Source organism: Oncorhynchus nerka, linkage group LG20, assembly GCF_034236695.1.
Source record: "Oncorhynchus nerka isolate Pitt River linkage group LG20, Oner_Uvic_2.0, whole genome shotgun sequence".
In the NCBI taxonomy this organism is placed as follows: Eukaryota; Metazoa; Chordata; class Actinopteri; order Salmoniformes; family Salmonidae; genus Oncorhynchus; species Oncorhynchus nerka.
Genome location: NC_088415.1, coordinates 62,954,847 through 62,972,831, shown reverse-complemented (window position 1 = coordinate 62,972,831; position 17,985 = coordinate 62,954,847). Strand labels below are relative to the sequence as shown.

The 17,985-nt window shown below is 43.2% G+C and overlaps 1 protein-coding gene across 6 annotated transcripts in view; it reads right to left on the bottom strand.

Moving 5' to 3' along the window:
* The window catches only part of LOC115102936 (rho-associated protein kinase 1-like), a 70,667-nt gene that overhangs the window by 18,036 nt on the left and 34,646 nt on the right, over window positions 1-17,985 (bottom strand). For 5 of the 6 annotated variants that reach the window (XR_010460211.1, XM_029623394.2, XM_029623398.2 and 2 more), the window contains exons 3-14: window positions 11,454-11,554; window positions 11,122-11,259; window positions 10,739-10,914; window positions 10,390-10,474; window positions 7,735-7,879; window positions 6,121-6,259; window positions 5,475-5,566; window positions 3,613-3,772; window positions 1,452-1,521; window positions 741-829; window positions 504-552; window positions 211-346 (exon numbers count right to left, since the gene is read on the bottom strand). Coding sequence is in view for 5 of the 6 variants with exons in the window: in XM_029623394.2 (XP_029479254.1) it covers window positions 211-346; window positions 504-552; window positions 741-829; window positions 1,452-1,521; window positions 3,613-3,772; window positions 5,475-5,566; window positions 6,121-6,259; window positions 7,735-7,879; window positions 10,390-10,474; window positions 10,739-10,914; window positions 11,122-11,259; window positions 11,454-11,554 (1,380 nt within the window). In the remaining variant the exon portion in view is untranslated. The remainder of the gene's footprint in view (window positions 1-210; window positions 347-503; window positions 553-740; window positions 830-1,451; window positions 1,522-3,612; window positions 3,773-5,474; window positions 5,567-6,120; window positions 6,260-7,734; window positions 7,880-10,389; window positions 10,475-10,738; window positions 10,915-11,121; window positions 11,260-11,453; window positions 11,555-17,985) is intronic. The other variant, XM_029623395.2, reaches the window with a different exon arrangement.

Genomic DNA, 17,985 nt, shown 5'->3' with positions numbered 1-17,985 from the left:
TGTACAAACCCTATCAATATAATGGCCAAACCACTTGTATACATTCTGTAATACATTCTATACACACCTATGATCATATTTGTTCATAATCAGTGTTAAAAACACATGTTATAGACATGATTATAAAACAGAGGTTTGGACTTAAACGGGGGCAGATTGAAAAGAGATTAACTGATCGGGTGAATGAGAGAGGACAAAAACAATCCTTACCCTCGTTCTCCAAGTTGCGTCTCTTTTCGGCCTCCTGGTCGGCCTTTCTTTGGTACTCGGTGGCTCGGTGCTGGATCATCATCTTGTCTTTCTCCAGCAGGGACATGCTGGCCTCCACACCCTTCCTCACGTTGCCCTGGGAGGGAAGGGAGGACAGGAGTAAGTCCTCAAAGTACAGAACATTTCGGCCCTATATTATGTGTTGTTTTTTTAAACACATTTTGTAGACTACCGTAGATCGTTATTATCCATTCGCCTACATTTGTGTCGCAGAATCCGAGATATTCACTCACCTCCTCGTCCAGCTCTTTCATGATCCTGTCAAGCTTTGTGTTCGAGGCCCTAAAAAGACAGACACAGATTTGCACTTTAAAATTGCTTTGCTTGGTCTTCTAAAACGGGGACGACTTGAGATCAAGCGCATTGTTCTTTGAAAAAGACAGACGGGTTGTTTTCTCTCTCAAAACCAGCATTGTGTATTTGTCTAGCTGGAGATGGAAGTTATCGGAACTGATTGGCAGGTTGTGTACCTGCACTTCTGCTCTATTTCGTCCTTCAGCTGCATCTCACTGTGGAGTTGTTCTTCTAGCTGGTAGATCCTCTTCTGCAGGTTCTCCAGCTGAACGATAAACAACGTATAACACGTTAAACAGATACTCTTTGTCTTCTAAATGACAAAAACGTCAATAAACTAGGGTAATGATGCAAATGCACATGGCAGAAGTAGACTGCTTTAACCCGGTGGTTTGGAGTAATGGCAACAGTGAGAAAGAAGTCCTATTTTCGCCATCTATAGAACTGATTCTGATACCGAAAAGGTTTTCTGGTGAGTGTTTTGTCTTGATCTGTGTCAGGTCCTGTGGAAACTGCTAGGTGCGCTCCTTTTAATAGCTATTGTAAGGTCGGAAATAGCAGCAGTAGCTCAAAGCACCATTACAACATTCACATTTTATCGAATTAACACTTTTCAATGCGATTGTGTACCCTTGTAGGTAACAATGTCTCAAGGATAACTTAGACAAAGCTTTTCCCATTGATAAAATAGGCCTACACTTATTTGTATTTATTTATTCCTGAACCCACTCAAATAATCTAATACTAACATCCGTTCGGATATTCAATTAACAGATTAACCGTGCCCATCCCAATAAACTTGCCGTCTTTTTTTGCCTATACAGAAAGTAGTAACGCAACTGCAGACGCAACAGTGTCTTCGTTTTAATATCCAAGTGAGTACTCACATGGCTCTTGTCTTCCTTGGTGGAGCTGCTGCGTTTGTCAACACTCTTGGTGCTGGAGCTCCGGGAAAACCTAGAGAATAGACCACAACAGGAGGATCAGATCTCGTCAGAGGCAACAGTAGGACCACACTTCCCTGACCTGAGCCAAGGATGACCTGACCACACCGCGAAAACACATCCCTTTGGGTCAAACATGTTGTGGTTGTTATCTAGGTCAGGTTACCTAGTCTGCGGTTTGAGACGTGTGCAGGTCTAACAAGCTCTGGGTGATTTAAACAGGTTACATTATACACTGCTCATAAAAATAAAGGGAACACTTAAACAACACAATGTAACTCCAAGTCAATCATACTTCTGTGAAATGAAACTGTCCACTTAGGAAGCAACACTGATTGACAATACATTTCACATGCTGTTGTGCAAATGGAATAGACAACAGGTGGAAATTATAAGCAATTAGCAAGACACCCCCAATAAAGGAGTGGTTCTGCAGGTGGTGACCACAGACCACTTCTCAGTTCCTATGCTTCCTGGCTGATGTTTTGGTCACTTCTGAATGCTGGCGGTGCTTTCACTCTAGTGGTAGCATGAGACGGAGTCTACAACCCACACAAGTGGCTCAGGTAGTGCAGCTCATCCAGGATGGCACATCAATGCGAGCTGTGGCAAGAAGGTTTGCTGTGTCTGTCAGCGTAGTGTTCAGAGCATGGAGGTGCTACCAGGACGACAGGCCAGTACATCAGGAGACGTGGAGGAGGCCGTAGGAGGGCAACAACCCAGCAACAGGACCGCTACCTCTGCCTTTGTGCAAGGAGGAGCAGGAGGAGCACTGCCAGAGCCCTGCAAAATGACCTCCAGCAGGCCACAAATGTGCATGTGTCTGCTCAAACGGTCAAAAACAGACTCCATGAGGGTGGTATGAGGGCCCGACGTCCACAGGTGGGGGTTGTGCTTACAGCCCAACACCGTGCAGGACGTATGGCATTTGCCAGAGAACACCAAGATTGGCAAATTCGCCACTGGCGCCCTGTGCTCTTCACAGATGAAAGCAGGTTCACACTGAGCACATGTGACAGAGTGTGTCAGTGTGTTCCTGCAAGAGGAAGGCCAGAGGAAGGCATTGATGCTGTTCCCCAGACCTGAATCCTGAATCCAATTGAGCACATCTGGGACATCATGTCTCGCTCCATCCACCAACGCCACGTTGCACCACAGCATGCCCAGGCGTTGTAGGGAGGTCATACAGGCATGTGGAGGCCACACACACTACTGAGCCTCCTTTTGACTTGTTTTAAGGATATTACATCAAAGTTGGATCAGCCTGTAGTGTAGTTTTCCACTTTAATTTTGAGTGTGACTCCAAATCCAGACCTCCATGGGTTGATAAATTTGATTTCCATTGATCATTTTTGTGTGATTTTGTTGTCAGCACATTCAACTATGTAAAGAAAAAAGTATTTAATAAGAATATTTAATTCATTCAGATCTAGGATGTGTTATTTTAGTGTTCCCTTTATTTTTTTGAGCAGTGTATTTCTGTGGCGGTATAAAAAAAAAATGGCTAATGGCTCTAGTACAGGGGTGTCAAACTAATTTGGTCCTGCTGACCGCATTCGTTCACCGAGGTCCGGATGGCCGCACTTAAAATTGGTTATATTTCCTCGCCTCTCTAAATTAGCAATAAATAGTCCCATATCCATGACTTTTAGAATTTCCGACACTTCCTGACAGTCTACCATTCGTTTCGATGACCGTTAGCAAGCTGGGCAGAGTGAAGAGACTATAAAAGTAGGTCCATTATAAATCCCCAAAACTTGTTTTACTCAAACTGCCCACGCGCCCAGATTGAATGTGTTGACGGGCCGGAACCGGCCCACAAACACGCCTGTTCTAATAGGTGCAGCCTAGAATGTGATGACTGTGGTTAGGGGCCTTGATGTTTTTCCTGACCAACTGAGCTGACCAGGAAAAGCAGAGGAAAAGACTAACAGTGTTGACAGTAGTTGATGAAGCCTGGCTAATCAGACAGTGCCAATACATGCACTGGACACCGTTTTGGACTAAAAATCGATGGAAATTCTCCAGGAAAAAAAGGGCCTTAAGAGCATCACTGATGCTTGCTGTAGTAGTTCGAAGCCTGGCTATGCGGAGTAAGACTTACTGATGACTGCTGTAGTAGGTGAAGCCCACAAAGGGCAGCTGGTTGCCCACGAAGGCCTTCGGTATGGGGAAGGTCTCCTCGTCTCCCCGGTCCGCCTCGATGTCGTCAAAGTTACTGGTGTCGATGTCGCTGCTCAGCTCAGGCACCACCGGGGCCGCTGCTGGAAACACGGATGGACAGAAGGTGGGGGAGAGAAGAGAGAAACATGACTCACTGCAGATGGAGAGGTATTCTACTAGTTTTCTATGAGTTGGTGCAGAGCCACACTGAGTTGAGAGCATGTTGTAGCGGAAATGTCCGTCCTAAACTGAGGCAAGAAGCACCTCTACTGTCAAATATGTCAGTCTATCTCCCCCATTATATTATATAAAACAGTATCTTGTCAATCTAGCATACATTTGGATGCAGGCTAGGCTGCTTGGAGATCAAATGCATAAACTATAAAACACCAGCATTCAGTCTGACAGTTGACACAGTACGACGTATTAGCTAGGACAGCTGGTGCCATGGCAGAGTAGGCCGGAGCAGGGCCAGTGGGTCCCAGCCAAAGCGCTGACCGCAGCGCTTCAGATTACTTCATATAAACCCGGTAAAGAGCCAGGGGTCACATTCACGCAGAATTCCAACTTTTTAGATTTAATAGACCCGCTGCAATTATGTGAAAAGTCTCATCCATCCTCCCCAACCTCTCGCTGACAACCACTCTCTCTGCAGGGAGGGTGTGCCCGGCTGGTGTCTCTGTCAATGGACAACCACCCTCTCTGCAGGGAGGGTGTGCCCGGCTGGTGTCTCTGTCAATGGTCTTTGCAACGTGTTCCCAGCACACGCTCAGCTCGGGGAGCTTTCTGTGGTCCTCCCCAAGTCCAGTGTTCCCGCTGAAAGGGGTTGCAGCTCCCAGAACCCACAGACACAAATTAAAATTTAAAATGGGGGCACCGTAGTCCCGATTTTTTTTACTTTGATAAGGCACAGACCATTTTTGACTAGGCTGCCGAAAGGAGAAAATCGAGAAAAACGGAGGGAGTGGAAATGAGGAAGTAAGATAGCAAACGTTCTGAATGTGCACACGCATCCTATGTCGCCGTTTTCACACTAGTTTGTTTGCTTGGGTTCGAACCAGTGTTTGATTAGCCTATTTTCGTGAGTGTGTCAACACTTAAGAGTTTTTCCTTTTGGAAGGGCACGAACCCAGAGTCTCTGGTGGCACAGCTAGCACTGCGATGCAGTGCCTTAAACTACTGCGCCACCCGGGAGGCCCATTTTCCTGCATTCTAGAACACTGAGAGGACCCATGTATATGAAATCTATTAAAAAAACGCAGCTTTTTGGTTGGTCTGCGTTTTGAAAATGCAGACTTTTGAAAGCTCAAGCGATCCTGAGAGCTGCTACAGCCACTCGATTTACATTTAGCCTCCCGCCTCTAATCTCTCTGTTGTAGCCGGAGACCACATGAATACTAATGTCAGGCTCCTGTTCAGTAGGGTGCACTGCAGCAAAAACTATTTGCAACAGAAAACCAAAATGAGCCATTCTTATTGGACAAGTTTAGGTAGTACCTCCCAGTTTCAAAATGTTTTTTTTTTCTACCTACTGGACATGACCGAGGAAAGCTTTCCTCCCCATTCTCACCCTCAAAATCAACCATCTAGGTTCACACAATGAAATCTTGGAATTCAGTGGTTGTGATACTGAATTAAATGAATGGTTCTTATTCTGAATTTTCCTGTGACCGTCTTTAGTAGGTCAATTGGAAAACATGGTATTATAGCATGTCTGGCTATCTGTAACTTTTGTCAACAGAACAATACAGAATGTAACGCCCCTCCCCTTCAAAGGAAGCATGAAACCTGAATGGAACTCACTGTCTCGGATGTTCTCCCATGTCCACTGGTCGTTCTTGAAGAAAGGATGTCTCTTGATCTCATCCACCCCGTTGCGACCCAGTCTTACCTCCCTGGTGACAAATTAAAACATAGGAACAGAGGACGTACAGTTTAGCGATTCTGCCGTCCACCGATAACGTCCATTATTAATCAAAGTCTATGGCTTTGCATCTAACAGTCTCCGGGCACAACCCAGTGAAAGCATTTAGACATGATTGACAGCTCTTCAAAAGATCACTGCTCGATGTTTAAGTCATTTCTCAAAGACTTAAGTCGAATCCAATCAATGAGTTCATAACACTATTCCCTTTCTAGCTATGTGTTCACCTGGAAAATCATTGGTGAAACAGAGAGAGGGATAGTGCGAGATTGGGTAAATAGATAAAGGGCTTAATTGACAGTCAGATGAACTTCTGGATACAATTGTGTTGTCTGTGTGCAGTTTGATGTGTCGGCGCAATGCTAACTGATCCCATAAACTTCCAGTCATTGCGCTAACTAGTTAGCAATTGCGTGCAAAACTACCGTTAACTTCCTTCAATGAGTTAAGCTGACTGGACAAGTAGATAAATCTCGCACTCTTTTTCTAAGTCAGGCCCCTCTGAACCACCATCATCATCCTCACCTGTCAGTTAGGAAGGCACAGATAAGGTTCTTGGCATCCTTGGAGATGTCGCTGTCATCAGGGAAGGTCAGGGCGTTCTTGTGGTTCATGATCTTACTGTACGTTCCCACCAACGAGTCAGCATAGAACGGTGTGTCACCTATAGGCACACAAAACCAAAGGCATTGGGGTTAGCTAGTACAGTGCATTCGGAAAGTATTCAGACCCCTTTTCTTTCCCAAACATATTCTAAAATTGATCAAATAGTTTTTCCTCATCAATCTAAACACAATAACCCATAATGACAAAGCAGAAAAGCACATTTATTACAAATAAAAAACAAATACCTTATTTACATAAGTACTCAAACCCGTTGCTATGAGACTCGAAATTAAGCTCAGGTGCATCCTGTTTCCATTGATCATCCTTGAGATGTTTCTACAACTTGATTGTCCACCTGTGATAAACTCAATTGATTGGACATGATTTGCAAAGGCACACACTTGTCAATATAAGGTCAGAGCAAAAACCAAGCCATGAGGTGGAAGGAACTGACCGTAGAGCTCCGAGACAGGATTGTGTCGATTCACAGATCTGGGGAAGGGTATCAAACCATTTCTGTAGTATTAAAGGTCCCCAAAAACACAGGGGCCTCCATCATTCTTAAATGGAAGAAGTTTGTAACCACCAAGAGCAGGCCGCTCGGCCAAACTGAGGAATCATGAGAGAAGGGCCTTGGTCAGGGAGGTGACCAAGAACCCAATGGTCAAGCTGACAGAGCTCCAGAATTCCTCTGTGGAGATGGGAGAACCTTCCAGAAGGACAACCATCTCTGCAGGACTCCACCAATCAGGGCTTTATGGTAGAGTGCTAGACAGAAGCTACTCCTCAGTAAAAAAGGTACATGACAGCCCGCTTGGAGTTTGCCAAAAGGCACCTAAAGTACTCTCGGACCATGAGAAACAAGATTCTCTGGATGCTAGATGTCACACCTGGAGGAAACCTGGCACCATCCCTATGGTGACAGCATCATGCTGTGGGGATGTTTCTCAGCGGCAGGGACTGGGAGACTAGCCAGGATCGAGGGAAAGATGAACGGAGCAAAGTACAGAGAGATCCTTGATGAAAACCTGCTCCAGAGAGCTCAGAACCTTTGACTGGGGCCAAAGTCCACCTTCCAACAGGACAACGACCTTAAGCACAAGGTCAGGAGTTGCTTCAGAACATGTCTCTTGTCCCGAACCCGATCGAACATATAAGGAGACCTGAAAATAACAGTGCAGTAACACGGCAGAGAAGAATGGGGGGAAAATTCCCAAATGGAGGTGTGCCAAGCTTGTAGCGTCATACCCAAGAAGACTCAATGCTGTAATCGCTGCCATAGGTGCATCAACAAAGTACTGACTAAAGAAACTAAATACTTAGGTAAATGTATTTTCAGTTGTTTATTATTAATACATTTGCAAAAAAAATCTAAAACCTGTATTTACTCTGTCATTATTGGGTATTGTTTGTAGATTGAGGGGGGAGGGATATTTAATCAATTTTAGAATAAGACATTAACATAACAAAATGTGGGAAATTTTTTGTTTCCCATCGTAACAGTGTGAGAAAAAGGCACGTATTGCGACTCACCAACGAGCATTTCGTACAGGAAGACTCCCACGGACCACCAGTCACACTCCCGGCCGTAATATCCATCTCCTCCCTGGGATTTTAGTACCTCTGGCGAAATGTAGTCTGGTGTTCCCACTGCTGTGTCGCATCGTACCATACCATCCTGAAACACAGCCTCATATTATACTGCTATACTACCGTATTTATAAAACACAGCTGTGTCACATCGTACCATACCATCCTGAAACACAGCCTCATATTATACTGCTATACTACCGTATTTATAAAACACAGCTGTGTCACATCGTACCATACCATCCTGAAACACAGCCTCATATTATACTGCTATACTACCGTATTTATAAAACACAGCTGTGTCACATCGTACCATACCATCCTGAAACACAGCCTCATATTATACTGCTATACTACCGTATTTATAAAACACAGCTGTGTCACATCGTACCATACCATCCTGAAACACAGCCTCATATTATACTGCTATACTACCGTATTTATAAAACACAGCTGTGTCGCATCGTACCATACCATCCTGAAACACAGCCTCATATTATACTGCTATACTACCGTATTTATAAAACACAGCTGTGTCTCGCATCGTACCATACCATCCTGAAACACAGCCTCATATTATACTGCTATACTACCGTATTTATAAAACACAGCTGTGTCACATCGTACCATACCATCCTGAAACACAGCCTCATATTATACTGCTATACTACCGTATTTATAAAACACAGCTGTGTCTCGCATCGTACCATACCATCCTGAAACACAGCCTCATATTATACTGCTATACTACCGTATTTATAAAACACAGCTGTGTCGCATCGTACCATACCATCCTGAAACACAGCCTCATATTATACTGCTATACTACCGTATTTATAAAACACAGCTGTGTCTCGCATCGTACCATACCATCCTGAAACACAGCCTCATATTATACTGCTATACTACCGTATTTATAAAACACAGCTGTGTCACATCGTACCATACCATCCTGAAACACAGCCTCATATTATACTGCTATACTACCGTATTTATAAAACACAGCTGTGTCACATCGTACCATACCATCCTGAAACACAGCCTCATATTATACTGCTATACTACCGTATTTATAAAACACAGCTGTGTCACATCGTACCATACCATCCTGAAACACAGCCTCATATTATACTGCTATACTACCGTATTTATAAAACACAGCTGTGTCTCGCATCGTACCATACCATCCTGAAACACAGCCTCATATTATACTGCTATACTACCGTATTTATAAAACACAGCTGTGTCACATCGTACCATACCATCCTGAAACACAGCCTCATATTATACTGCTATACTACCGTATTTATAAAACACAGCTGTGTCACATCGTACCATACCATCCTGAAACACAGCCTCATATTATACTGCTATACTACCGTATTTATAAAACACAGCTGTGTCACATCGTACCATACCATCCTGAAACACAGCCTCATATTATACTGCTATACTACCGTATTTATAAAACACAGCTGTGTCACATCGTACCATACCATCCTGAAACACAGCCTCATATTATACTGCTATACTACCGTATTTATAAAACACAGCTGTGTCACATCGTACCATACCATCCTGAAACACAGCCTCATATTATACTGCTATACTACCGTATTTATAAAACACAGCTGTGTCACATCGTACCATACCATCCTGAAACACAGCCTCATATTATACTGCTATACTACCGTATTTATAAAACACAGCTGTGTCTCGCATCGTACCATACCATCCTGAAACACAGCCTCATATTATACTGCTATACTACCGTATTTATAAAACACAGCTGTGTCTCGCATCGTACAATGCTTAATGCGGTCTGCATAAAATGCATAAGCTGTCAGTACAAGAAAGCAAAAAAATTGTAAGCCTACGTAGCTGATATGTATGAGGAAAAATGGAAAGTAAATGTGTTAAACTGCTAAACCGTTCTAAAGATTGATGCACGGTTAAATCGTGCTACGCATGGCAGTCAGTTCAGTCAAATGCATTAATATCTCTCCGCCGCCGGTCTGCCTCTCTCTCTCGGTCTGGCTTGAGCTCGCTAGAGAAAACGTGCAACTAAGTGTTGTCACGATTCCAGAATGTTGACTTCGATACCAGGTTTAGTATCACGATACCAAAACAAATACCACGGCACAAAAAAGAAGACGAATTAGCTCGTCTCAGATGGCACTTGATCCAGACAGATCTTTTGAGTTCCATATCAATGATTAGATTATTTTATGTATGCATTAACAAATCAATTATACGGTCAAACAATCAATTAGACTGGTAAAAAAAATAAAAAACATTTATTTGAATGGTAAATCTCTAGGCTATTGATTAACTGGGTCATGTCCGATAAAATTCTCCACCATCTCGGACATATTTTGGGTTGGATCTGGTCTACCTCGGATCCGATATTATCTTAAAAAATATATATATTTTAAAGGGTCCCTGTTGATGTCGGATGGAAATTTTGCAGATCCAATTCGGTTCGGATCTCAATTTCGGGATCCGAGAAGACCAACAGTCTACTCTACAAGGTGTCGAACTGTCAACTAACTCCTCATTTTCAGTCGTGGTGAATTGGAAGGCTAGTGCGATAGCTACCTTGTTCATTTTCATACAGGTCCCAAAGTCTGCCAACTTCAAGTGGCCCGCTTTGTCTAGCAACATGTTATCAGGCTTCACGTCCCTGAAAAGACAAAGACACAATAATATAACAAACCAGCACCTCTCGAACCTAAGACATGATATTATACAACCAAAGCGTTCTCAAACTAACAACGGTACATTAAACTGCCATTTTCAAGACCCAGTCAAGAGAAAGAGCGGCTTTCTCCAATTCAGGGAGGCTTTGGAAGGGTGGCGAGAACTGCCACGACAGAACTGACATAGAAGTGGAGACATTCAAGAGCAACCTTTACAGTGGAGGTGAAGAGAAGCCCTGTAAGTATACCTGTGTATGAAGCCCATGGCGTGGATCCCGTCCAGAGCCAGCACCACCTCAGCGGTGTAGAAACGGGCCCACTTCTCGGGGACGTCATAGTTGCTCATCAAGTTGACCAGGTCTCCGCCGGGCATATACTCCATCACCATGTAGAGGTAACGGTCATCCTGGAACGCATAAAACAGCTGGGGGGGGGGGGGGCTTAGGGTTAGTGACCAAACATAAGTAGGAGGAATGGACAGTTAAAATACCCATAACTAGAAATTGCATGAATATTCTGTTACGTGAAACTCAATCACCTTGCTTCCTTGCAGATTGTTCCTAGTAGGCAAAGTGAGGACGACACTAGGGAGTTGCTATAAAAAAATTAACTGTTATTCAATTATCTATACCTGCACAACCCAGGCGCTGTTGGCAAAGGCCATGATGTCCCTCTCCTCCCAGAAGAAAGCTGAGTCCGACCTTTTGATCATTTCAAACTTGCTAAGCAGCTTCATGGCGTACACCTTCCTGGTGGCTTTGTGTCTTACCTGGGAGAGACGGGAGGGAGAACAGTCTTCTTAGGATGTGCGGGCTTCCATACAGATGAAAACAAAGACTTAAGCCATATAATTACTTCATACGTCTGCACCAGATTTATAAAAATGGGCAAGCAGACAGACAAATGACAGTTGATGTAATTCACTGGAGGACAAATTAGCATAACCATAATGGTTATCCTCACCAACTGCACTTCTCCAAAAGCACCCCTCCCGATAACCTTGACCACCTCATAGTCCTCTGCTTTCATCCGCAGGTCCCGGATCTTACTGATGGTGTCCTTATCTGAGGAGGAGAGATGACATTAAGAGGAAACCAGTTAGAGCAGGGCAAGGGTTTATCATTAGTAAACTGGGTTGATTAGTGAGTATGACTAAAGGAGGCTTTTGTCCACTGACTGAGAATTCAGAATAGGAAAAAAAAAAAAAAAAGGCTCAACAGCAGATGAAAACCTGTCAGTACCCTCACTGAATATCTGAAGTACACAACATGACTAAAAGTATGTGGACACCTGCTTGTCGAACAGCTCATTCCAAAATCATGGGCATTCATATGGAGTTGGTTCCCCCTTTGTTGCCATAACAGCCTCCACTCTTCTGGGAAGGCCTTGTACTAAATGTTGGAACATTTCTGCGGGAACTTGCTTCCATTCAGCCACAAGAGCATTAGTGAGGTCGGGCAACGATGTTGGGCGATTAGGCCTGGCTCGTAGTCGGTGTTCCAACTCATCCCAAAAGGTGTTCAATGGGGTTGAGGTCAGGGCTATGTGCAGGCCAGTCCAGTTCTTCCACACCGATCTCGAAAAACCTGTATGGACCTCGCTTTGTGCACGGGGGCATTGCCATGCTGAAACAGGAAAGGGCCTTCCCCAAAATGTTGCCACAAAATCGGAAGCACAGAATCGTCTAGAATGCCACTGTAATCTGTAGCGTTAAGATTTCCCTTGCCTGGAACAAATGGGCCTAGCCCGAACCATGAAAAACAGCCCGCAGACATTATTCCTCATCCACCAAACTTTACAGTTGGCACTATGCATCGGGGCAGGTAGAGTTCACCTAGCACCCGCCAAACCTAGATTATTCCGACTGATTTCCAGAAGGTGAAGCGTGATTCATTCATCCAGAGAACACATTTCCACTGCGCCAGAGTCCAGTGTCACCGTATCCATATCACAGTTCAACTGATCTACAAAATAAAGCCATGGACCATTAAAATCAGAACATTTTGATGCAGTCATTTCCAGCAGTTACAGTTTCAAGAAGTTAAAGAACGTGATCCTTACTTGAGAAATGGTATTGAAAAAACGGGATTAAAATACATTTTGAGAAGCATTTAAGCCGAGATCCGCATAAGGTGAACCAACACCACTGGTCGCCCCAGGCTCATTGTCATTGTTTTGTTTATGTAAACAGAGCGGAGGCGATTTGTGATAAATATTTTTGTAGTAAATACTCTTCTGTTCTATCGCGCAATGAGGTGCAATGATGCCCGAGGGGAAGAAAACTGTTTGTGGTTTGAAGTAATATAATATCCTAAACGGGCGTGGTAGTTTCACCACTATGGATTCCAGCTTTAAATCACGTGTTTGTGCTGTCGGCTAATGTGACTGAGTCTATGCATATAGGCCTATGTGTGATAAAGAATATGATTGGACTACATGTCATGGGCTAGCAGTTTGCAAGAAAGAGAGCACTAGCAGTACAAGGAGTACAGAACCCCAAAGGGGAAGCATCCCATTGGCAACAAGTCCCCCTCACAACACAGCTAGTCCATTAATGTCCATCGATGCCTCTCCAACACTTGGCTGTTGAACTTATTTTTCTAATTCATGTTATTTTATGTTTTTGAATAATAAAAGTTCAAAATATGCTTTATGAGTAGTTCATGACACCAGGGTGGCAACACACAGTTTTATAATAATCAATCCAACAACAATATTGCAGCATTTTAACCAATTTCTGCATTTCCTGGACTTTCGTTTTAATTTCCACACGCAGAGCTGCATGATATGGGCAAAAAAATAAATATGGAGTCGATTTGCAAGGAGTTGAGCAATCAATAATTTTGGAATCGGCAATCCACCGCTACATCCAGGCTGTATCACAACCGGCCATGATTGGGAGTCCCATAGGGCGGTTTGGCCGGCCGTTATTGTAAATAAGAATTCGTTCTTAACTGACTTCCCTAGTTAGCATTGTTAACAGTTGGAACAATGGCAGAGAAAGGCAAGCGACATCAGCAAAGTCCTGTATGGCAATACTTTAAGAAGTTAAACGAGAAAGAAGTGTTAACTTTGCCCGTTGAAATTGAGGTACAGTAATGGTAGTCCAGGTGCAACGCATAACCATCCGAAAGGGATGCATCATGAGACCAAACTGTTGCTCTAGCAGCGACGCTGGAGTGTGAATTAACGTGGAATTATATTCCTTTCTTATAAAAAAAATTTAAATGTCAGTTTAAACATTCAGAAACATTTTCCATTGTTCAGATCCCTACTAGCTAGCCAGCTAACTAGCCATTAGCATTCACGGCTAACACAATTACCTTCAGCCAGCATTTGCTAAGAAAATAAACTAGCAGACAGATTTATCCACTGAGGCAAAAATGACTTTGTCGAAATTCAATTCAAAAAGACAAAAGCTGGGAAAGGAGAGTCAAAAATAAAGAGAAGGGAGGGCCAGAAAATGTTTTGAAAAGATTTGAAGTGGTAAAAGAGGATGATTGCGAGGCACTATAAACATTTGACAGTCACAAGACGGGACTTCAAATAGGTCTATGGCATGTCAAGGAAACCGTAGCCTACCGTTTAGATGGGTTAAATGGAAATTGAAATCTGGGCATTGACTAACCTGAAAAACCTACTGTTTTTTGGCAAAGTCCTCTGATAATACTTGTGCCGTGCGAATCGACATAAATGTCTAAGTTTTACAGGTGTTTCTCGATATTTGAGCAAGAAAACAATAACGATTCGATAAATTGAATGAAATGCTGTGCATAGCTTATATATGACGGGCCTACATGTATCAACTTTTGTTGCAAGAACGTGTTGCAACTTCACAATGAATGCTTTTGTTTATACGTTTCGTGGGAATGACTTGAACATCGCCATATGCGTCATAGAAAAAGTTGTCCCTATTTACCTTCAGTCAGCATTTGCTAAGAAAATAAACTAGCAGACAGATAAATTAATAGCGTGCTTGGGGTTTTAGGCTGGGTTTCTGTACAGCACTTTGATATATCAGCTGATGTAATAAGGGCTATATAAATACATTTGATTTGATATTTAATGCAACCCCTGCTTTTAATAGATCGCAAAGCAGCATACAACTGAGCTAAACATTTGGAACAAATTCACTTTCTCATCCATAGCCTAATTTTTTTTTAAAGTGTCTTCACTGACATTTTCAAACTTTCCCTGTCTGAATCTATAATACCAACATGTTTCAAGCAGACAACCATAGTCCCTGTGCCCAAGAACACTAAGGTAACCGGCCTAAATTACTACAAACAAGTAGCACTCACGTCTGTAGCCATGAAGTGCTTTGAAAGGCTGGTCATGGCTCACATCAACACCATTATCCCAGAAACCCTAGACCCACTCCAATTTGCATACAGCATCAACAGATCCACAGATGATGCAATCTCTATTGCACTTCACAATGCCCTTTAACATCTGGACTAAAGGAACACCTATGTGAGAATGCTATTCATTGACAACAGCTCAGCGTTCAACACCATAGTGCCCTCAAAGCTCATCACTAAGCTAAGGACCATGGGACTAAACACCTCCCTCTGCAACTGGATACTGGACTTCCTGACGGGCAACCCCCAGGTGGTAAGGGTAGGTAAACAACACATTCGCCACGCTGTTCCTCAACACAGGGGTCCCTCAGGGGTGCGTGTTCAGTCCCCTCCTGTACTCCCTGTTCACTCATGACTGCACGGCCAGGCACGACTCCAAATACCATCATTAAGTTTGCAGATGACAACAGTGGTAGGCCTGATCACCGACATCCCTATGGGAGGTCAGAGATCTGGCCGTGTGGTGCCAGGAATAACAACCTCTCCCTCAAAGTGACCAAGGACAAAGGAGATGATTGTGGACTACAGGAAAAGTAGGACCGAGCACACCCCCATTCACATCGATGCGGCTGTGGTGGAGCAGGTTGAGAGTTTCAAGTTCCTTGGTGTCCACATCACCAACAAACTAACATGGTCCAAGCACACCAAGACAGTCGTGAAGAGCACAACAAATCCTATTCCCCCTCGGGAGACTGAAAATATTTGGCAAGGGTCCTCAGATCCTCAAAAGGTTATACAGCTGCACCATCTAGAGCTTCCTGACTGGTTGCATCACTGCCTGGTATGGCAACTGCTCGGCCAACGCAAGGCACTAGAGGGTAGTGCGTACAGGCCAGTACATCACTGGGGCCAAGCTTCCTGCCATCCAGGACCTCTAGACCAAGCAGTGTCAGAGGAAGGCCCTAAAAATTGACTCCAGCCACCCAGGTCATAGACTGTTCTCTCAGCTACCACATGGCAAGCGGTACTGGAGCGCCAAGTCTAGGACCAAAAGGCTCCATAACAGCTTCTACCCCCAAGCCATAAGACTCCTGAACAACTAATCAAAAGACTACCCAGACTATTTGTATTGACCCCCCCTCTCCTACACTGCTGGTACTCTGTTATTATCTACGCATAGTCACTTTTATAACTCTACCTACATGTACATATTACCTCGACTAACCGGTGCCCCTTGTATATAGCCTCGCTATTGTTATTTTACTGCTGCTCTTTAATTATGTAACTTTCATTTCTTCATTTTTTTTTGTATTATATTCCTTGTTAATCTTTTATTTTTATTTTTTAACTGCATTGTTGGTTAGTAAGGGCTTGTAAGTAAGCATTTCACTGTAAAGTCTAAACCTGGTGTATTTGGTAAATAAAATGTGATTTGTAGTTAGCCGTTTAGCTCACATCTGAAGGCTGGGGGGCATTTAGGATGTCTACTGCGGATAGCTAAAATATCCTAATGATATTGATCACACTTCCTCAATGCAAATATTATAGCGACACTATACCCAATTACAGGGGGCAGGTTGGAAAAAAACTTATCCCGTCAAATCCTTCTCTGGAATAACAGACATTCTGGGGTAACAAATGCATAACCAACGTTCTCTGGTAATATTCGTACCGTGCGAACAGGGCTATAGTCTTAACCTCTGCTGAATTAAGCATTTCTTGCAGTAAAATTATACACCAAATGAGGAACATTTTTACTTGGGAACAGGAGTGGAGAATAATGATTCATTTCTTTCTGCATCTTGAGAATGCAATGCTCCGTTAGATACGATCTGTAGAGGTGCGGTCTTAATCATAAAATATGATAGTATTTCAACCACATTCTGTTGAGCAATGGTTTATTTCGTCTTCTAGGGCAACATATGACAAAAGAGAAGCTATATGTATCTAATTATAGACAAGATGAATAACAAATAGCCTACCAAAATGTCTGAAATCATAAGCAGAAACGTATCTAAATGACTAAACAAAATCCTGCAACTCCTGTCCCAAAACTTTAAAAAATATATATATATGAGGGTTAGGTGCGGGCCTCAGATTTACAGTGCCTTGCGAAAGTATTCGGCCCCCTTGAACTTTGCGACCTTTTGCCACATTTCAGGCTTCAAACATAAAGATATAAAACTGTATTTTTTTGTGAAGAATCAACAACAAGGAGCAGGTGAACAAACAGCTGACCTGCACACCACTACCGGCGGTTCCTCCTGAGTTGCGTGAGCAAGTCTCCATTGAAGTAAAATAAAAAATGATTAAAATAATTGAAAACATGTACTTCGACTATCCGGATATCATTATGTTATTCAAATACTGAAATCATTTCAAATTGCCCATCACTAGCTGTCACCAACATCTTGTCACATCTATCTGACCATGAAGAAGTGAAAATTGAAGGGGAAAAAAAGTGCTCATGACTCCCTGGTTGAGCAACTGCTCTCTCCTTGAGTGACAGGGGACAGGGCGTGGTGTGGGAAGTGGTATGCAGCAAGAGGGGGAGAAAGATGACCAATAGCAAATGGAGGAAACTATAAAAACAGACACTACACGCGCTGGACTTCAGTATGACATTTCATTTTTCTTAAACATTAAAAATACCATTATAGAAAGTAAATTAAAAACCCAAACCGGTCTGTGCAAGAATACTGGTATATAGTAAAATACGGTATATCACCCAGCCCGAGTTGAACGTGAAAAAAGTACCAACTAATTCAACAATAGTTTGTTTCTAATACAATGAACAGTTTGTGAAGAATTGTCATCATAGAGACACTAACACAAATGACAAGAGTCCATGTGTAAAAATGCCATAGCACAAGTTTTACAGTCAGAGGGTGTAGTGGTGAAGGGAACGTGTCATGATAGACACCATGTGGGTCACCAGCCACTCATGAAAGCCCCTTTGTTGGGGACCCTGAGTGGGCTAAGCTGCAGACAATTATACCCGGGACTGGACAGAGGCGAGGCAGTGACCTAAAAACAGCCTCCAATCTCTCCTGCCGCCACTGCTAAATCGTTGCCGCGACTCAAAATATTACATTTACATTTAAGTCATTTAGCAGACGCTCTTATCCAGAGCGACTTACAAATTGGTGCGTTCACCTTAAGACATCCAGTGGAACAGCCACTTTACAATAGTG